The sequence below is a fragment of the Elgaria multicarinata genome, chromosome 1, assembly GCF_023053635.1.
Source record: "Elgaria multicarinata webbii isolate HBS135686 ecotype San Diego chromosome 1, rElgMul1.1.pri, whole genome shotgun sequence".
In the NCBI taxonomy this organism is placed as follows: Eukaryota; Metazoa; Chordata; class Lepidosauria; order Squamata; family Anguidae; genus Elgaria; species Elgaria multicarinata.
Genome location: NC_086171.1, coordinates 51,123,690 through 51,146,541, shown reverse-complemented (window position 1 = coordinate 51,146,541; position 22,852 = coordinate 51,123,690). Strand labels below are relative to the sequence as shown.

General features: G+C 37.3%; 1 protein-coding gene across 1 annotated transcript in view; it reads right to left on the bottom strand.

The window, feature by feature from the left end:
* The window catches only part of SLC4A7 (solute carrier family 4 member 7), an 88,633-nt gene that overhangs the window by 12,969 nt on the left and 52,812 nt on the right, over window positions 1-22,852 (bottom strand). Inside the window, exons 9-19 of the mRNA XM_063128083.1 lie at window positions 17,716-17,828; window positions 16,251-16,310; window positions 15,584-15,741; window positions 14,199-14,286; window positions 12,503-12,649; window positions 11,041-11,144; window positions 7,500-7,674; window positions 4,416-4,549; window positions 3,369-3,614; window positions 2,355-2,460; window positions 1,239-1,400 (exon numbers count right to left, since the gene is read on the bottom strand). Of these exons, the coding sequence (XP_062984153.1) occupies window positions 1,239-1,400; window positions 2,355-2,460; window positions 3,369-3,614; window positions 4,416-4,549; window positions 7,500-7,674; window positions 11,041-11,144; window positions 12,503-12,649; window positions 14,199-14,286; window positions 15,584-15,741; window positions 16,251-16,310; window positions 17,716-17,828 (1,493 nt within the window). The remainder of the gene's footprint in view (window positions 1-1,238; window positions 1,401-2,354; window positions 2,461-3,368; window positions 3,615-4,415; window positions 4,550-7,499; window positions 7,675-11,040; window positions 11,145-12,502; window positions 12,650-14,198; window positions 14,287-15,583; window positions 15,742-16,250; window positions 16,311-17,715; window positions 17,829-22,852) is intronic.

The following is a 22,852-nucleotide window of genomic DNA, read 5'->3' as shown; positions in this document are numbered from 1 at the left end:
TGATTAAACACAGAATTCATGACAGGTTTAAATATGCACCAGAAACCATCATTCAGCCTCTTTAAAACTTCATTACAGCACTTTTGCTAATATCCATATTAAATATTTAAGAACGTTGTACTGAACAGCTGCTTGTGTAGCACTTTGTTCAGCTGATTCACACAGCATACATTTCAACAATTTCATCCTCTACTCGATTCTCATTTCTAATCCAGGTTCTTTTCATTATTTTTGACAGCAAATGCAATCAAACTAATAATAAATGTTGCATTCAATTCAGTGGAACAAGTTGTTTTCCAAAGCTTTGTAAAAAATAAGTCTGCCAAGATATACTATTTTCCACAGATTTACAGACTCCTTTGAGCATAAGTGGATTTACGTTCATGCATTTAGGGTCGACAGTACTGGGACTGCTGGAAAGGAAGGAGCCAGCAAAAAGGCTATTCATTCTGCAATCACTTTATAGCAGTGTGCCACATTTGTTCTATTCACAACTTGTAGAACAGCACTCTAGATTATGTAATTGGGCTTGATGATCCTTTGGTCTTCTGATATATAGCACCACCTTAGGACTTTGGAATATTCATTAATAGCTAATTATACCTGCTCAGGTATTGTCACTGCCACCACTCCATGTTTGTCATATTTCCCTGGCTGGGCCAGGAACACCTTAAACTTTATAAATATGTACATAGTAAGAAACGTCAAAGATAAGGTGTTGTGAATATTCAACATGGGCCTTTCTGTTCATAGGGAAAAAGCGGGGATTACAGATGGAAAACAAGGCTCAACGTACAGAACATGTACACCAGAATAAAATAAACAAACTTATTGCGATAATAACTATACTAACTCTAATCTTAGGGTCATTTAGAGTGTCGTACATATATGTGTGTGTGTGTGTGTGTGTCAAGGACAGGATTAGATAGAATCTACTTTCTCAGGCACTATAACCACTTTCTTCCAACTAACAAATCCCAACCATCGGTGCCAAATGCCACCATCCGCCAATCCTCCATGATTCAATCATGAAGGAGGGGCTTTTGACTTGACAGACAACTACTCAGGCCCAGCTGCCAAACCTGCTAAATCACTTTTATAGGTTCCTTTCAGGAATATATTAACAAATCAAAACTTTGATCTGATGAATATTACATTTTCAGCACTAGTAACTAAATTTTAACTCTCCCTTCTGCAAAATACTGAATATAGAAATGGACTAATGCTAAAACAATTACCTTAGTTGGAAAATACCGTTTGGTCTTGAACTGCTTGAAGAAAGATGAGAGGAAAAATGTTGTAAAGAATAATATGACAGACCAAAACAAAACATCTGGGAAATATGGACCATGGTGGCCACAGGCTGATCCAACAAATGCACCATGAAGATCATTACATTGCTGAAAGTCAAAACATTCAGAAACACAAATTAGACGTTTTATTAAGAACTGTTCAATCTGTAATTAAACATGTGTCTGCCCATAAGTGTACAAAAGAATTCCTAGCTGTGAGCTAAAAAGATACAGACACAGGGCATGTCTACACCAGCCCTATAGCTCAGGATCGTCCCTGTGCATGCAAATGTCACACAGGGGATCCCGGGAGCAGGCAGGGATGATCCCTCCATTTTCCTGGGATAACCCTTAGGTGTAGAAAGGGCCACAGTTTGTGTGAGTACAGACAACCAGCTTAGCACATGTTAAGATTTTTTGCCACCTTTGTTTGAGGGCTTTAGTATGGCTTCCCATACACTTACCAATCTCAATTTGAAGCACCTTTTTGGTGCAAAAATGGAAAAGATTCTCACAGATCGACATGTTCATTGTATGTACTCCACATATTCTTGAATTATAGGTCAAATTAAGTTGAGACTGCTGTAAAGAAGGAGCTGGCTCTTTGAATTCAACAGTATCCCACATATGAAGAACATTTTGTACAAAGGATTAAGGAATTTGCTTCTCTGTGAACATTTAAGCAATATAGTTTCACTTTTTGCTGCCTTGCAAGTATTAGTTTTTGCTATCCTAGATTCTCCTTTACAATTATGAAAACAACAACATATATAGAAAGCCATTGGGTTCTTTAATAATTGTTTTTATGCTTTCAGTTACTAAAATATACCTGAAGAGATGAGCATAAAGAGATTTCCAAAGCCTATTCAAGTAATATTGTTTTTCTCCCCCTAGACCTTCTCAGCATGGCAAGATTACAAGCAAGTCTCAGGCTCGTGGAAGAGCGAGTGTACTCCCTCTCCTCACCTGTTTAGTTCACTCAGAATCAGGCCACCTGAATAGGGTTCTATTCTACTGTTATTTTGGAACACAAAGTTCTACATCATATTTCAAAGCACTCACCTTAACTGTGAGGTTAGCCCAGGGTATAGTATCCACAGATGTGTTGGTTGTCATCCATAGCTCCAGTGTTTTATTGCTGGGATTTTGAGGCTCTACACACACACATCTAGCAAGTTTAAGATTTCAGCATATTAGTCAGTATTTCATCTTTCTGCTATAGACTTTTAAAGCATTTATTCCAACATTTTAAAGCAACAATAAGAAAAGTTTTCAGGAAATACATAAACATTTGAAGTATGAAATGCAGTGTAACTCAATAACTAATCCAAGAATCTTTCTAAAGAGAATGCCCTTTTTGTTTTCAATAAGCAACATATTAAACTTTAAAAGGCAAGCAAAAGGGAACTATCAAGGCCAACAATTGCCTTGATACTAAAGAATAGCCACAGCTCATGTATCCTTACATTGCAAGCGTTTTTAATCTTTAGAGTTGATGGAAAGTGACAATAAATAAACTAACAGTGAATGCTTCATTGTTGCTATGTTGTGCTACATACAATGAAACATCCAGAACTAGCCAGTGCCAGATGGATCAGATAGAATTAGCGTAGATCAGCGGTGGGCAACGTGCACCCCTTGGGCCAACTGCAGCCCTTGGACTAATGTCAAGTCCTTTGCATACAATCCTTTCAGAACTCTGCCAAGAGTGACCTGTCCCTTCTCTAGTAGCCTACTGTGTGGAAAGGAAAAGGGGGAGAGACAGAAAAGGGGAGTTGCAGAAAGAGAAAAAGTGGTGATCCACCCATCTTTGGCTCCGGCCCTGCCCACCACCAACATGCATCCCTGACAGATTACCCACAAAAGAAAGCGAACATCATCAGAAAAAAGGGTTGCCAACCCCTGGCCTAGATGGATTCCCAGTTTAATCTAGTACAGCATAATGTTTTGCAAAGTTTGAGAAAACATTTGTGAATGATCACACTGGAAGCACACAGACACAAACCATGTCTAATATGAATATTTTCAAAGACAGGTTACAGCCCTCTCATATTTCCCTAAGAAAACCACACTTACGAATACAGTGTCAGTTTATCGAGGTCGTTCTGCATATTGAAAGCATAAATTTTTCCCAACTGATAAAGCTTTTCCAGTGCTTCGTATATAAATATCATACAAATTAGAGCAGCAAACGCCTCCTCAGTAAATCGAGTGATGTAACACACAAGGCTGCTTGCATCAGTTGCTACTAACAATATACACAAAAATGCTGTCCATAGACCGATGCTGGTTCGTAGGGAGAGATACGAAAGCTCATAATCCCTGTTTGAAAAAGAAATATGGATTCAGTAAAACTATTTAAATTAAGCATAAGGCAAACACTATATCAGATTTGTTCTGGCTCCTTAGCCAGTGCTCATTTTTTCTCAATTTATAGTATATTTTGACCAGGTTCTTTTTGAAATCGCAAAACCAGTTAAGACATTCAAAAGGAAGTACCTGTTCTTGTCACAGCTTGAAACACATACTGACATGGGGGAATCATTCAAATAGGTGATCTCTTATTTGCATCCTGGGGTGGCATAGTTCTAAAATGGCTGTATAACATAGTTCATATAAAGTGGGAGTGAGCAACCCAGGGACACATTTATGTGGCCCATGGTACATATGTCAGGCTCCGCCTGAGCCTTTCCCTGCCCAGGATGTAAGGAGGCAGCACACCTTCCCTGCCCAATCAGGGAAAGAGACTGCTTTGGAAAGCATAGATCTACCTGGATTCACCTTAACATTCTTTTTTATTTAAACTGTGAGTGGGTGGGGCTTTGCTAGGAGCAAATTTTAAAATGTACTGTTCTTAAATTAGGAACAGATCTGTTTCAGAGACACTTTCTCTGAGCACCCCTACTTTCTGAGGTGAGGCGCAGTGGTGTCTACGTTGTTGAACTCCCTCCCAATATGTGTGCCTGGGTCTAGCTTATTAATTTTTGGGCACCAGGTGAAGTCCATCCTTTTCTCCCAGGCCTTTCCATCTGCTGCATGTTGGTATTTTACTGTTTTTAAAAGGATTTTATTTGCTACTTTTGTAAGGAAGATTTCAGAACAAATTAATAAAGATGTACTTACTTGCAGAATTTAAATAATATTTTTTCAAATACTAGTACAGGTCCTGTACTCCCGAGTATTGTCAGAGGTTGCCCAGCAAACACTGAATATGCAATCCCAGTTAATGATGCTCCAAATAAAGATTCTATTGCACTCTGGAGGGAAGAAAAAATCCTGTGATTCACTGAATGCAAGATTGGCATTTACACATATTAATTTGTAAACAGCAGCAAGAGTTAGAATATTACTATCATTACTGGCTGTAATACATTCTACTTCAAAATTGTAACTTAGCAATATCATTGACAAAATCTGGAATGCTTCATTTAAAAATAGTAAAGCTACCCAAAAGCCATGGGAACAAGTTATTCATTTGGAAGGCTAAAGGAAGAAAAGCATACATCAACAATTGTAGCACACAAACTAATTAAAGTAGGGAGAAAAAAAGATAAGCAAAGGGCTTCCTCCTGTATAAAGAAAGAGTGTTGCAACAAACCTGTACCCAAATTGTGTATGATGTGCTGTATTAATATTGTACTAATCAAATCAATCACAACAAAACAAACTGACTGGACGCAATGGAACAATGATGATTTAACATATAAAGGAACTGGAAATAAATGGAAACAGGAAATAAATGAAGAAGTCATCATCCCACCTGGTAATGCATTTTTACTTACAATGTTCTGTATCTGTCTAACTCTTTTCTTAATACCATTTTAACAGAGCACCCTCTGTAACATAACCCATTCACAGGAAATGGGAGGACTAACAAAATTAAGTTGTTGTTAGTTTTAGAATAGCAAAATTAGTTTTAAAATGCATGGACAGACAATCCAAGTTTTAAGTTCCTTAATTCATTGCAAGGTATTCAAGACCAATTACGGTAATTGCCGGGCAAACACAATATAGGCCGACACAATGTGCACTAAAAGCCATCAACAGGAAATGTATGTGTCAATAGGCGTAATATGTCAAAATAGAACCACAACCAGCAGAATGTCATGGTTTACACTTAATGTAGCATATATGGTCAAGCTAATCCTTCAGATGTTAACCATAAGCTAGTCTTTTTTATGATCAATGCATTAACCTTGGGTTCTCAAGGCAGGATGGTAAGGGCAGGAGTACTGTGGAGGTGATAGCCTCTGGAGGTATGAGGAAGTGGTGTGAACACAAGTGTATACCTTACAAGCCAGTTACTGTGCTTGAACACATGTGTGCAGTAACTAATTTAATATATTCACTGATGCACACCAAGCAAGTGGAGGCAGCAAAGAATCCCAGACAGCTAGAAGAAAGAAGGCATTTTTCAATTTACACTCAGGAAGTACACATTTTTAACCAGCTGCTTGATAATATGCTCTAACAAGTATTTTAGCCCCCAAAACTATGGGTCTTTTTCAACGTGTACACCATGCTAAGATCCCTGTGATATAGGGCGGGATATAAATGTTTAAATAAATAAATAAATAAACAAACAAACATATTATACCTCATTACAAGGATGTCCTGTATTAGTGAAAACCAGTTTTCCACAAGCAAGTAGAGCAGTGGTTTTGTTTTGTAAAGACCACAATAATTTAATATATAAAAGGATCCAATTATATAAAAAAGCTAAATAAAGTCTGGAAAATTAGGAAGCATTGACACTGTATGGAAGCGTAAAGACCTGTTCTGGAAAGCAATGCTGACATTTTCAATTTTAGATTTTTTGACATTTAAACTTTGACATGTAAAGGATAGATTTACAATGACATATTAAGATGTAAACACACAACCCTTTTAAAAAAGATGTCACAGGTGGCCATTATATACTGATATGTTGACCTCAAAAAAACATTTCCTTATACAATGATTTCCATTAGTTTTAAAACCCTGTTAGGTCAGCTGTTCTGATAACCAACACATTCTAAACAATTATAAAACTTATTAAGGTTCATAGTAGGGGTTTTTTCTCTCTCTTAAGATGTTAAATTTTTTTTTTATAGCAAGTAACAGTTAAAACTATTTCCCAGTATATCAAATATCTGAGGACCAAACTACGTGTTACATACAAACATGTATTTAAATCCTAACAATTACATGTAGAGAAAGGCAGCTTCAGAAGGAGCAATCTGGAGTGGAGAAGTGGTGGGGGAAAGCTGCTTTAAAAACATGGGGGAGGGGAACATGAGAAGGGCTGTCAAGGCCAGCCAACCCCTCCCCTCAAAATGATAGCTACAGCAACTTTATAGCTCCTGATGCATTTCAAAATTCTTCTCTCTATCAAGGGCTATTGATTCCTTCAAAACTTCCAAATAATGTTTTAGAACTCCTGGCTTCCAACTTTCTAATGGAAGACTTCCACCAGTGAGTTAGAAGCCAAGTTCTTAAGCATCATCTGGACATTTTGGAGAAGTGCTTCATTTTTTCTGTGACCAACATTTTTTTTGCTGCGCATCCCCCAAGGATGGTGTAGAGGAAGTGGCAAAGTGGTTTAAGGAGAGTTATAGTAAGCAAGTGGCAAGCAGGAAAAGGGTTAAGCACCCCTTCCCCACCACTTCTCTGCTCCAAATTAATCCCTTCCTGAAACAGCTTTTCTCTAATGAAAGTGACTGTTTGGATTTTGTTACATGCACATGTGCATGGCATTTAGGTCAGCCCTGAGTATTTTATTCTGCATTTTTCTTTCCAAAGCATATTTTTAAAAAGACATTTAATGAGTCTATTAACCCCTAAGATAATGAAAAATCTCTGAATCATTAGCCTTGAGCAGAACAATTGGTAGATCTACTCTGATGGTGGACCAAATGTTTTCCCCAACAGCCAGTTTAAGCCCTTTTTTAAAATAAAGACAATGCAAGCCATTTCTCAATTCATGAAAGTGTTCATCAAGACAGGATAATGTTTACCTTAACTGTGCATCTTCTCCTGTTCATACATACATGTTCTCCACATTTTCCACAACAGTTAATATTTGAGGAACATCTACTTTGGGGCATGGCTAATAAAATGTTGTGGCTAAAGGTTTTCAAATAAAGGTAGAAATAAAGGAGACAAATGAACACAGTCACTTGCCTCTGAAAATCTAAAAGCCTGGCTACTACCATTCTTTGTACTCACTATTCTGCCTTCTGTAGCTTCTCCAAGCAGCCCTCCAAAAGTGATTACAGGAGACATACAGGCACAGTATAGGAAAAGAATCGAGGCCAGGCACTGCAGACTTAATGCATCCTTGAAGTCACTCAAGAAAAAAGGTGTTTTCCTTTTGATGTCAAGTATCAAACCACCAAAAAGCCTAAATAGGTGAGATGAAACTCGTCAAACTGTACACTAAAGGACTCCAGAATGCTTAAAACTATGGGATACGCAAGACTGACAGTGCAGATTTTAAGCACAAATTACCCTTATTTTATATATTCCAAGCCTACTGAACATACATACTACAAATATACGGATTTCATCCACTCATTTTCAGTACCTAGGGTAAACTCAGTTGATAATCAATTTTATTTATATTAATTATAGCAGATATTTTGTGTATAATGGGCTAGACACTGAAAAAAGCCCGGAAAATATTCTACAAAAATCATCCATACTTCATTGTAATATTGATCAAGATGCAAAGAGACAGTAAAATATTTTACATGTACCTTCTCTTGCAATTTCCCCCATGCTTTTAAAATGTTTGATACTTGTACTAATATAGTTTCTCTCTGATCATCATCATGTTACTTGAAAGTCTCATTTCAGAGAAACACACTTTGGCACAATTCAAACCTTATGGATTTATTAACTTACTGACCACATTCATATTGAACCTTAAGTAGGATCCTGGGGAATCTTGGCTTACTGTGAATGAGCTGCATGCTAATGCATGCAGCCCTCTCTTTACCAATGCATGCTCCTTCCACATGCTCATTGTTTAGCATGTTGTCTGAACTGGGGATCCTGCCTGATTGCTTCCAAACAAGCCTTGATGTACAATCCTGGCTTGTTTGGGAGCAACAAGCCGGATCTCTAGTATGTTTATTTCTGCATGCAGCTCTTTCACGGTAAAACAGGCTTATAGTTCTGAGTGAATGTGAATGCTCACACACTCCTATATATATGCATAGAGCCAGGCTCATTCTCCAGGTAGGAATGGGTAACCTCCAACCTGAAGCTTGACCCATGAAAGCTTTGGCTCTCTCCATGGGCCCCTCCAAGAACTGCCATCCCCAATCCCAGGAGGCAACTGAGGGCTTGGGGAGGGGAGGTGAATGCCCTTGTTATATCTGATCTGAGATAACGAAGAGATTCCCATTATTTAGCATACTGCTCACCCTCTCAATTGGCTATGCTATCCTCCTTAATGGGGGAAGGCATGTGACAGGTGAAGCTGCCCCAACCAAATTGTTTGATGGAAGATCGTTCCTCCACACCGCTCTTGGTCAGGGCTGCTTTGACGCATGTGGACTCTCTCATCTGGGAGTGGCCAAACCCTTGACATCAGAGGCATGGGATGCCTCTTGATGTCATCCAGCCCAAGGAGGACTGGGTGTGAGAGTCATTCAGCCCCCCACCTAGGAGTACTTCCCCATTGCTGCTCCATATTCCTTCCAGGGAAGAGACTATGACAGCCTCAGAGAGCTGAGCTGTGCATGGCAAGGGTTCTCATTGGCAGCCTGGAGCAGATGGATCACAGCAAAAAAAATTCTAATGCTGAGTATTAGTTTTAATTTAAAGCATTCCACCTCTGTTCATTTGAAAGATTTATACCCCCTCTATTGCCATGATAGTACTCAAGGCAGTTTACAATTGTAACAAAGCATTCTGGCTGTCTTGACAGTAGCTGGGCCTGAAGAACTGTCAAGAGAAGCCCCTCCTTCTTAACAGAATCCAGAAGGTGGGGAGAGAACACACCCTCCGTGTTATTTGAGACTTGCCATTAGAAAGAAGGTGGTTAGCCTGAGAGGAAGAAGCTAGGTGGTTTGATTTAAGCCTAACTTTGTCACATATATAGTTGTCCTACCATTTAAAAGACCCTAGAGATATGGACAGAATAACTAGATTTTTTTAACAAGCTTATTTCTTTTGGGTTCATGTGTATATTCTGTTTATTAACCCTTACTTTCCTCCTATAAATCCCATCCTTTTGGGGTATGAAAGAAGTAAGAACTTAGTGAAGCTTCAGCTGTGCCTCCTTATTGGAGATTCCTTCACTACCATCCTCCATGACATCTTATCCTTGACACTGCTTTACAGATTTATAAAGTTTAAGACTGTTCTCAGCCTAGACAGGGGGATATGATAAAACTGGAAGTGGTGGCAGTAGCCTTACCTGATGAGAAACTGTCTATATTTTATTATTTTAACAATGGACTCTCCAAGGTCATAGGGAAGTATTAAGCATCACAATTTTAAGAAATATAACAACATTCAGAATGCAGTAATATCAGGACTGTGTATTCACTGTACTAATGAACTCAAAATTCTGCAATTAAGCCTTTTCTGATAATTTGTTTTCCTTCTGTTAGTCATGGAGAGAAGCCCTTCCTTTGTCAACCCCTGGGAATCATACTCAGTTCCAGCTCTGGATTCTGACATTTCACCAGGCATTACCCACAAACTTCAAAGCAGCCTTTGTAAGCTTAACCTATTTTAAATGAGAAAATAAATCTCAGGATGCCACATTCTGCACCCATTACCAAGATCTGCACTTGCATATTGGTTGCACTGAATCATGGAATATATGCCACCTTGCATAATTCAGAAAGAGACTTCTATATAGCCGCACCAACTATCAAGAGAAATCTCCAAATATTTCAGCAGAAACAAGCTGTAAGATTTGATAGCTTTGGTACACCATTTTTAAAAGATAATTGCAATAATTAACCTTTTTATTAGAAACATATGCATAGAAAGGAAGCCAATTAATCTCCAAAAAAGTAATGACTATGAGGAAAATATACCTATGCATATTTTTATGCTTACTAGTGAGAATAAACACAGGCTATCATTTTAATGTACTTAAAATTTGATCCTCAAGAAGAAGAAAACTATTCATATTGAGGAAGACGAACTTTTGTCAGAAGCCATCTAAACTTTGAAATTCTTTCACTTGCCATGGGAACCCCTATTAATAATAGCATAAAACTTACTTATTTGTTAATTTGTTGTCAGTAGATATTCACCAAGACATTTAAATAAACCCCAACCTAGCCCAAAGAATTATCTTCGAAGACATTTTCTGGAAACCTTTTCCTTGCTGTAAGTGTTAAGACTAGGTGCTCACAAGACATCCATAGGTTTCTACATCTATGAAGTCTCTCTTGTTTTCTTTTATGGATTGCTTTGAATATCTAGCCCACTATAGACAATTTTTAGTTTTAAGCTATTCTTATGGTCAATACAGGACTTAAATATTTTTTAACACTGTTTCAGTTTGAAAATATATTAAATAATGTAACATCACACACTATATTCTTCTTAGAAATGTACAGAAGAATACTGCTTTAGTATTAAGAGCCTATAATAGGCCACTGCATTAGGTGATTTCTCCCCACCCCCATATATTCATGTAGAGGTTTTTGCATGTGTTATTCTGCAAATTTCTAAAGTAGCAATGATTTAGACTTTTACTCCAAGATTCCTAGAATTTCAATAAACAAACCCTACACACCTTCCAGTCCTCCGAAGTTCAGGTCCAGCATGATGACCTTCTTCTTTAAGAGACTCTCCAGGAGAAGCAGCTCCATTTGGAAATTTAGGTATTTTCCTTTTCTCCTGCACCAAGAAAATACATTTGATAGATTAGATGAGTTTTCCAATTGTCCAACTCTTCCTCACTTCTAGGGAGACTCCTGCACACTGACCATATGATGCAGTTTTCCTGCAAAATCTGAAAGAATAGTATATAATTTTTAACTGGAAAATTATTCCCCAGCAACTAACACAGCATTGAAAGGAGCATCTTTAACATTAAAAACCTTTAAGATATAAATAAAAGAACCCTCATTCCAGTCAAGTATTTGCATTCTGCTGATCACATATTCACAGAAAAAAAACCACCCCAAATTTTGCTTTTTTTCCTCTGTGAGCATTATTTTGCATTGAAGAAACTTATTAAAGTTCTTTTTGTACTTAAAGTATTATTAGCAGATTCACTTCATCAAAGGCAGCTAGAAACACTTATTTCATTTCATAGCCAATCCGACACCATTGCTCAGAGAAAATCAAGACAGAATTTACAGTATCTAGATAGGACAAAAGTATATATATCCAGTGTATTTCTTCCAAGGTTGTATGTGACCCAAGTCCTCCAACATGCAATCACCCTTTTCTCAAAGGTAAAGTACATTGACGTTTATGGCACAGCAGCAGTTAGGTCATATTGGACCATATAATAGTATTCCCTGTGGTGAAAGTTCCCCCAATACTTTAAGAGCTTCAGAACTGCAAGGATAGACATCAATGGACACCTCAGGAAGTTTTCCCCTCAAATCAATTGATTTTCACAGAACGTGGTCTTTCTTATACCTTATTTATGTAGGATACATGAACAATTCTTAGAGCTTCCTCTTATCAAGAACTGCATATAAACTATTATTGTAGCGTTGAAGTTTTGAATATTGTTCTTATTGGAAGGGTAGATTATGGTAAGGTGCTTTGAGGGCTTATTTGAACTAGAACAGCAATATACACATATATATATTAGTACAGGGATTTCCAATACTAGATACAAGGGATTAGACGCCTGAGTAAATGTTAAGGCTAGGAAGAGGCAGGGGAATCATCAAAAGACTTTCACTCATTCCTCTCCTTCCAATACCACAATACACACAAGAGTCATGCCTGGAGAGAACAAGAAAAAGCTGAAAAGGATGAATCAAGATTTGGCCTTGCCTGATACAGTTTGGCAGGAGTACCCAAGGCTATTCACAACACAATAGAATTTTATTTTTTTGAGAATCGCTTTATATGGGATAGAATGCAGTAAATGTGAAATTGATCTCAATTTAAAGCTTTACTTCTTCACTGGTGGTGAATTTTGAATTTTTCAATACATTATTCATAGAGTAGGCTCTGGCCCACTACACTATTTAACATTTTTAACTGTGGCCCTTCACTGCAAGATTTCTTACCTGAGAAGGAACACTTTTCGGTGGCTCAATTCGTATAGATGGATCCCATTCTCCTGGAGGCAGAACAGTTACTTGATCTAAAAATTCATCAATTCCGGACAGAAGATCATTTCGGTCTTTGGCTTTATAAGCAACATCATGGAAAACCTTTAGAAAAAAGACACAGACACACTTATATTTGGTTTTTTGGCAAAACAAAATTCTTTGCAAAAGTATCACTTTTTAGATACTTACACATATATATGCAAGTCACATGTGTAATATGTGTGTTTGTGTGCACACGCATATGCACACACACGTATCTACCTCTGATTACAAGAACAAATACATATCAATATTATATTGATTTAAAAATTAGTAGCTAGCCTTCAACATTTTAGAGTGGGAAGGGGGAAGAAGGAAAAGAAGATATACTAAAGATGCAAGCCTACACACATTTACCTGGGAGTATGTTTCATTTAAATCAATGGACAAGTGTAGATTTGACTGCACCAGGTAGTAGTAACAGTGGAACACCAAAAAGCACTTGGACATGTTTTTCTTAAAAGTGAGAGAAGAGGTACAAAGAATATATCTGAATGGAGCATGTTCCTCGTTAATAATGATCCAACTGCCCACAGTTTTAAAGCATGAAGGTAAGATGCCCGAATAGCAGCAGTGTCTTTGCACTGAAGGATCCTTGGGAAAAGCTTCAGGAACAGGTTTCTATGAAGCTATGGTCTGGACTATTTTGGTCATTCAGAAAGCAATGGTGCTTTCTTAAATTCAGTCTACCAACGTTTTCTGTACAAAGCAAATACACAATGGCTTGGTTCAGACGACGTGCTAAACCATGCTGCTTAACCACAAAATGGTTACTGGAATGCATGCATTCCGTTAACCATTTTGTGGTTAAGCAGCATGGTTTAGCGTGTTGTCTGAACCAGGCCATTATGATCACACTTGCCTAAATCAGTAAAAACTTGTGCTGCCACATTGCTTGACTGACAACCTCTTTTTGCCTCATACTAGTTCTGACGTACTGTGTCAGAGGGGTAGCACCTGGGATTGTTCTAATAATATCACCTCTTGCTGGCACATCTCACTGCAGGTAAATACTGAACACTTCACAACGAAGCTTCAATATTAGATCAAGTATATGAAACAAAGTAGTCTCAAACTAACTATCTTCTACATAAGATTAATCTAAAAATGGTTGCCTTATTGATTTACAAAATACAGCAATTAAAGCCAGATCATGGAAGGTTTTAGAAAACTTATGACATATCACAAAACGTAAAGACATTAATTGAAGACTCTGGCTAGAATTCCACTTTGATTATTTGTGATGCCAAGACTCAATATGTCATTTACAATATTAACATTCTTCTTCATCTGTGGTATTACTATGAGTTGTATACAACTGTCAAATTTCAAAACAGGATTCTTGTTTTAATAGGAATTTCATGTACACAGGTTTTTTTTATATAGATTTAGGGATATTTACAAACCTTTATTTATTAAAAATTCAAGATGAAACATTCCACTGCAACATTATAAATTCATATTATGGTATGCATGCACATTCAATAGGCTTTTACTTCAATCAACATATAATAATTAGCCATGCCAAGTTCTACTTGAATGTAGCTCCCATTCAGGTTTTTAAGTGAATACATTGAATTCTTTGGACAGATATTAGACACCTATTACTCACATCATCAGTCATAAGTGTTGCTATTGATCGACCAATTTCATGATATTGAGGTGCTTTTCCTGCTGGACCCAGCAACACAAAAAGGAATCTGTGGAAGAATGGAACAGACTGCTAGAAATCAAATGAGTTTACACTGATGTATAGTATATACAATTTAAGACTAATTACCCCCCAAAATAAAATTGCTGATTCAATTAAAACAAAGGAACATTACACAAGACATAGACTAAGTGATCATATCCTCTTGTGTAATAACTTATAACCTCAGTTAATAGCAAGGGATAGTATTTTCCCTTTTTAAAATAAAAATGGAATAAAACGTGCCCACAGTAGGTTAAAACCAATGTTATGCAAGCACCCAACCCTCTGGAGATGATCTGAGGGAGGAGAAATCCGATCCGTCAGCAGTTTCCTTTCCATTGATGGAAAGGTATCATCAGATACAACCCAGTGTTTTCAAACCAACGTATGAAGTAAACATAGGAAGAAAGCAGCAGCAAAAGCAGAGTTCTCAAATTTATTTATTTATTTATTAGATTTTTATACCGCCCAATAGCCGAAGCTCTCTGGGCGGTTCACAAAACTTAAGAACTCCTGCCTCAAACAGCATAGAATCAAACTCATGTTGTATAAAAATGAAATTCCATCTTTTATATACATTTTGTAAATAACCAGGGTGACTTCATTTTCTATTAGATAATTTATGAGCTGATTAGCCTTGTGAGAAGCCGAGGGAGGATGGAGAACAGACATGAAGGCATTTGACCACATGGAGGGAGGATGAGATTATCTTATAGTTCTGGCCATCTCCAGCCTCAAAGTCATAAAATGCCCAATCCTGCAGGAAGAAGTAGAAATTGTTTTCATCTGTGCCTCTGTGAAAAGTGTCACCTCTCCCTCTGACCATTCATTGAGGGGGGAGAACTGGAGAATGGCATAGTAGTGTATATAAATTGGGGAGGTCTTTTGTTCCAGTTTTGCCTCAGGGAAGGGGGTGCTCATGGCTGGAGCAGTTTATGAGAGGGCCCATACTAAGGTTTAAATTTGGTTTCCAGCTTTCTTGTACTTGTATTCCTTTATTTGTAATAATTTGGCTTTGTAACATCAAATAAATTATATAACTCTTAAAGTTGTGTGAGCTTTCCAGTTGGGTCAGTGTTATTCTGCAGCTGGCGCTACGAAATATATATTGTCCTTGGCTCTGAGACTCAAGGGAACTCATTTGGTCCCTGATTTGGCAGAGCTAAGAGACCAAGCAAGGCTAGGGAGTACTCCATCCTAGACTGTTGGCAGAAGGAGTGGGGTTGGCAGCTTTTCCATTAGAAGTAGTTCAGTTCTGAATCACGTTTCTTTCCTCTGTTTTCCTTTGCAATGTTTTTTCTTACCGTGTAGGAACAGGAACCTCCGTGAGACCTGTGAGAAGCACAGCAGGAGATAGCCTCACAAAAGCAATAATTGGTCTCTCCAAACAGTCCACTTCTCCCACCAACACATTTGATGCCTCTGCACCTATGGGAATCTTCCTCATAAAGTTCATATCTACCTATTTACAAAGGAATGATTAAAGATAGCAACTTAGTTTATAATAAAGTCAAAGCATTTCTGAAACTGACATTTAATGGAAAGTGTGCTGCAAGCAGAAGATTGTGCTACTACAGTGGAAAGTGTGCCAAAATATGTTTTAGTAACTTTTTAATGTTATCACATAGGTACACATTATGTTTAAATATTTTATACTAAAATACATAACCACAACTACTTTCTAAAATTACTTGTTGGTATCAAAATAATTATAAATACCTACATATATCACTAACAAGTCGGAGTAATTATATACAGAGCTCATTTTATAAATTCAACCTGAAAAAGACTAGTTTTGGAGTAATTATTGATTTAGCATCCTTATTCATAAATTAACTGTGTAAACCATGTATATAATTACAGAGGAACACCACCATATCATACACATATGAACTATTGGATCACAGACAGATACACAGATCACTGAAACTAAGACACGAGTTAAACAGCTATCTAGAGAAGAAAACTTACAGCTGGCCTCTTGAGTCCCACACCAAGTGTGCCACAACTACAGTGCCAGGAGGCAGACTCCTGCCCAACAGGAGACAAGGCAGGTGCAGAGAAGGATAGGCCAAGTAAAAACATAAAAACTGTGATAGAGGAGCAGGAATAGCAGCTTCTGCCATGATTAACTACAATGTAAATTAGCTTTGTTTACATAACTTTTATAAGATGCAAGTTCACAGACATCTTTTTAAAGTAGAAGTTACATTGCTCAACTGAATTATAAAGCAACGGGATCAATCCACAGGCTTAAATACAGAACACTAGATGTGGAATAGTGCATTAAATGGTTCGAGTATCAACAAAAAAATGTAGCATTTTTAGAAAACTATCCCCATTACAAACCTCCTTTGCAAGACCAGCATTCATTCCACTAAAAGATTAGATTCTACATGCTTGGAGAACTGAACCATGATCGTTCATTGTAGTAGCAGTGGCACATACCAAATTTGCACTCTGCAGTTAGACCGACATCCTCCAATAGTCAACTAGGATACAACTCTGCAATTTTGTCCAACTTACTATTTAAGAAGCTCCTTAACTACCCTATAATGAAAAAGCCAGGATGTGTTAAGTCAGGGGCCATATTCAGAATCCTGCAGAAGAAGCTGAAATGGCTGTGCCAATGCTAAATGCACCAAGACTCTTCTACAAAACTTTATGGCATACTGAGCCCTTTATAGAAGGCCTGCATAGGAAAGAGTCATTGGCCCTATCATCTTGAGATCCACTCCTTTGAAAGGACCATAGGGGCCCTACAACCTATGATACATACCATTCTATCATGTATCAGAACAACACTGTAGAAGACAGGGATATACTGCTCCTAGTGGCAAAGAGCATCTTTCTGTGCTCATAGTGGGCCTTTTAAAAAATAACAATAAAAAAATCACCCACTCCGCTGGCTGTGTTTGAATATTGAATATGACACAATACTTCATTCTCAGGATAAGTTAGTAGCTGTAGGAGACTTTCTTATACCATGTTGTTCCATGTGTTGAAAGTCTTTGCCAATATCTTGCGAGTATTTAATTTGGGTTTTGTGAAGGAGCCATAACATTTCCCCAAGAAACAGTAAGTAGTGGCTATGAGCCAAAATAATTCAACCAGAGTTCCCCACATCCTCTTTTCTGCTACCCTCTGAATGACGTGCTTGTGGCTGTAGGAGACTTCCTTCATCATTCCTGCAGGAAGCACTGTACAAACATCAGCTGTTTTCTATAGTCCAGAGTATTTTTGAAATATGCCATTCATGCTTTCCATTTCCTCCAGGAGAGATTATAGTTCTATTGCAATAAAATACTATTTCACTTAGCAGGCAAAGAATTTTTGCTCTTAACAGTGTACAAATAATTATCTTATATCTCAGAATAAAAACTTGCCCTAACATTCACAAAATGGTCTTCTCTGCAAATATCTTTAAATTATTTACCTTGCTGAAATCAACAGTGCTGTTTTCTCTACTTCCGCCTGTTCCACTACTTTTAAGTTCACTTTTTCCAATATCCAAATTACCAGGGGCAGATTGTGGTGATGCTAAAAGTCCTATAAAGAGAACAGACATGCACATTCAAAATTATGTCAGAAGACAGGCTTAGTTATAAAATGATAGTGGCAGCTTTCTAAAAGCGAATGTGGAAGTTAATAAACAAAAGGTGCATTAGTACCAAAAATGCCACACAAACAAGTTATTTTCTTCAGAAAAACAATGAACGCTTGTTAAAAGTTATAATTAATGTTGCCTAAATGATGGCCTTTTGCAAAATGCACCAGAAAAAAAGTGTTACTTTTTAAAAGAGAACATAATAATGTAAATCTAACCACCAATGCTTTGAGTAGATCGTGCATCAGAGGGATTTCATAATTTCTGTAAGTCTGAAAAACCACAGAATAAAACAAAAACATACTTTAGAATACCTAGTAAAACACCTAGCTTGATGCCTCGGGATTTCATCTATCATCCATTAGTCACAGTTCTAAAGCAAGAAAACTTATTTTTTACCCAGGAATAAGAAAACCATGTGTACCACCAGAGTTTTCTTTGGAGTTGTTCCTGCAGTTTTACCCATCTCCACAGTGCCAAACTACTATTCAGTTTTAAAGAGCTACTTGCCTCTTTAGTAATAAGAGCTGTAATAAACCTCACAAAAAATCTATCTGTGGAAGCAATTCCTTACTTGCACATAAATGCGATCTTTGAATTGCCTTCCCTAAGACATCATTGCCATTAATTGAGTTAGTTTTGTTCAGAATATTCTCTTTGTGTAGAAAGAACATGAAGTGATTCATGGCTGAGTAGAGTTTTGAACTGGAGTTTCTCACAATCAAGCCCAACCCTTTATTCACAACTTGTGTACCACACAAGTTAGCAAAAGTAGAGTGGTTTATAGATGATGTTAGTGAATCCTATGTTATTGATTCATTGTTTAATATGCCTCAGGAAAATAGTGAATAAAAGTTTACTATAAGTTGAACTTCAAGAGGGAAAATGGTTCATTGTTTATAAGATTTCCATTTTGCATAGCAGATCCAAAAAGTTATTGTCATGCAGCGCCATATAGAATTTGTATAATTTCAAAGCTCTATCTTTTAGAACAATCCATGTGGATTAGTTATAAGGAGATGCAGATGGGGATAGCAAGAGACAATGTGGAATATGCACACACAACCCATAAAACTGTTTGTGTGGAAACCAACAACTCACAAACTTTTTTAAAAAAGGAACATACAAATAAATAAATAAATAAAGTACAGAAGATTCTCAACTATCACTTTTCATCTGCTTGCCTGTGGTTTTGGAATGGTCATTTACAAAGGGTCATTTACCCTTTGTAAAAGATATACACCAGAAACTGGACAGGATGTGTGCACCTGTTGATTTTGCTGAATCTTTCAGTGGTTTTCAGGACCACTGGAAAATTTAGTTTAGTTCTAAAATTTAATTTAGAAAATTAGGACCTAGCCTGGGTCAGTCACATCACAGCTGAACCACTATCATGATGCCCAGAAAAGTCAGTTAGTGCAAAATATGTAGCTAAGAGTTTTGGCCAGGGCCAGTAATTTGAATCTTGTTACTCTACTCTTATATCAACTTTACTAGTTTCCAGCCTGTTTCTGAACCCAATTCAAGGTGCTGGTTATTATCTCCGCAGCCTTAATTGGTTTAGGACTAGGAAACAAAGTCCCAAATTCTACATGGGCCTTCCCACTGACACATGGGGGAGGGGCTTGTCTACATTCCACAACTGTCCTGTGTTCACCTACTGGATATGCAGAAGAAGGCCTTCTCCACAGAAGTACAGAGCTGCCTGCTCTAGGAGATCTGTTCAGCCCCCTTCCCCATGCCACTTTGTCACATGAAAAAAATATCTTATTTCCCTTGATCAAGTTTTCCCTTGGTCATGATCTCCCCAAATGTTTGGTTTTTTCTATGTGTTTTGCTGCTTCCATTTTACTTTACTGTTTTAATCAGTTGTATTTTCTATTTAATTGTAAGATCTTAGGTGCTGCTGAATGCAATGGAAAGGTGGGATACAAATATTTATAACAACATTACCTATAAAACAAACTTCCCAGGTTTTCATGCTTTATTAAAATTGTCAGATGCCTCTAAAACTACAACTACTGTTGTAGACTAGTAATACTTTAGCAGAAAACTGCATTAACTCTTATAAATGATATGGGACTAGGATACCTGAAGGAAAATCTCCTCCCATAGGATCTCCTTCCCACCCTGTAATTTGTCCCACCACCCTCAGGAAGTATGATGTGTTAGGATGTAAAACAGCTCTTTCAACCACAGCACCCAGGCTATGGAAGTTCCTCCCAAGAGACCTCTGATTGCCCCCTCCTTTTTGAGATGCAGGTTAGTGGTTAAGATCTTTTTATTTTAGCTTAGCTTTTGGTCTGGTTTGAAAAAGGATTGACCGTTTTATTCTCTTCCTAGTTTTTATTGGGTTGCATCTCAACTATGTTAGCTGCACTTTGGGAACACTGAAATCAATGCAAAAAGTTAGTCATTACTTAATTCCCAATTATTTCAATGGAACTTAAGTGTGACTAACTTGGTCTGAATCTAACCCAATGTGTTTAAATTGATTTTCTTATACACTGAAAAGCAGCATACAAATTTGTATCTATAAATAAAATAAGTTTAGCTTAATTTATGTTCATATGATCTTTTTCATTAGCAATTATATTATATTCCATATAGCTGTGGTGTGTTTTAGCAAGAAATGCCCAATGTCAGAATTGGAAATTCAATTCTAGCTGGAATACAATCAATCCTGGCAAACATTTTGCAGAAACATTGGACACATGCTACACATAAATGGAAAATTCCCAATTGCATCCACTTCCATTGATTTACAACTATATAATCTCTGCCCTGCCTGAAGTCTATTGTGATTCAACGAGAACAGGGCACACGCAGCAAGAAGAAACAATGCCTCCAAGTCCAGATCAACGAGCAATATGGGTCACACCACTAAAAAGACTCAATTGAGGATAATCTTCCCTTAGCATTTCCTCAATTGCTTTATGACAAAGTTCTGTTCACTCACATTATTTTGATCTAATCGTAGTCTTGTTACTATGACATGACAGAGTTAAAGTCCAAGAGCCCCTCGGTACACTCCTGCTCATATCTAACCACAGTTTGAAGAAGACATACACAGAGCTGAGTGCAGTCTAATTTTACAAAGTTGCAAAATCTTGTATTGAATAAAAAATTCAGCATCCTAAGAACCGCAGCATTTATTTTTAGCAACGTGACTAGTTATTATTACTGTAAAGTAGGCTCCAGACGGACCTTTAAAATATTACCCCTTAAACATTAAGCCTAGGAGCCTCTTTTCCCATAAGTAGCTTTTGTGCTGCTTGGGTAACATTTAAAGCAATCAAATCATGTGCATTGACTGAATGTGTTGTTTTTCCCTTGAAGTTGACATACTGGCAGAAGCAGAATTATGCAACCTAAGGAAGTGCATGCAGAATTCAGCTTCTCTTAGCATTTTGCTTTTTATTTTGGCCTAAATCCTTTCCTCCCCATGTCCCCAAAAGCAGTTTTTGGCAGCTTGTAGCAGAGAAAATATACAGGCCAGGGTATAGATGGTCAGATACAACAAGGATAGAACCTTTATGGGAACAAAATTCATATCAAGACCAAGCCCTATTCTTGACTGCAATGAAAAAAGGCAAATTAACTCAGCAGTTCCACTTGTAAACACTATAAGCTGTGATGAATTTCTTTTAGAGTTAAACAGACCATAAACAATGACTACAAAATGCACAGCACATTGCAATCCTGAATTTTTAGGGGGAAGGTACCATAGGTATTACCCATATTTGAGAAAGGAAAAAAATAAATGTGCCAGGTGTAGTACTCTGCAAGCACCCGGCATATTATATTTTTACATCTGAGGTAGTATCATGCACTGCACTTTTGCAATTTAGAGTTTAAGTTATAGTATTTTTAAGTATTTTACACTATTTTATACTAAATTATCTTTATTTCTCTTGCTACCCATATATGTTGGTTGAACACAGGTTCGATAGAATTAAGGTTGTCTTTTCCGATGGCTTCCCAAATCCCAGTTCCAAACACCTATATTCTTCCATTTACTGGAAGATGTGTTTTCAAGAAAAGTCCGCTATACCATTCCACAAAAGATGACTGAAAGCTTAAAATTCAAATGGAAACAGCCTCCCCTGTCTTGGCACCCTCCAGATGTGTTGGACTACAATTCCTATCATGTCCATGCTGGCTGGGGATTACGGGCATTGTAGTTTCCATAATCCCTATCTGTAGGGTGGCATGTTGAAGGAGACTAACTTCAAGTGCCTTAAATGATAGTGCTCATGCTAGGTCAAGAAACAGAGCAACAAAAGAAAGGATGTAATAGGGGAAAAAAACAATCCCACATAACTTTAAGGCAGGGATACAATAATTCCAAGGTATGCCTTCTAGTACATCTTCAAGCTGCATTGTATTTTATGCAACACTGCAGCGAAATCCTTTTCAGTCTGAAGAAAAGACATTCATGCCCAAGCATCTATGGGCGTGATAGACATAACTGGCAAGTAACTTCTGGTGCATGGCCCCAATGGTCTCTCCTTTCTTATTTCAACTAACGTTTGCTGAGGTGCCACAAAGTAATTCTTTGGTACTATGGGAAGGAAGCAGGAAAGCTCTTCTGTGCAAGCATAACTCCACACATGGTTCTCTGGCTATCATGTCCATTATGCATATATCAACTTGAGGATGTCTTACACTAACCAAACACTAAAATTGGATAGTGTTGCAACTTTAAAATACTGCATATACAGATAAAGTCAAATACCCAGATGGGAAAACATTATATAATATTAGAGAAAGATTTACTGCAAATTTGCACTGGATCTGTTTTTGCCTGAAGTACATTGTTGTTTATTTATTACGAAAATATATATATATCCCATTCTTCAGTCCAAAAACTTCCAAAGCAACTTACAATGCAAAATATAAGATATTTTATATTACATGGCAATTCTTAGGACAATTTTTCTCTTTTAATTCTGATTTTTACAAC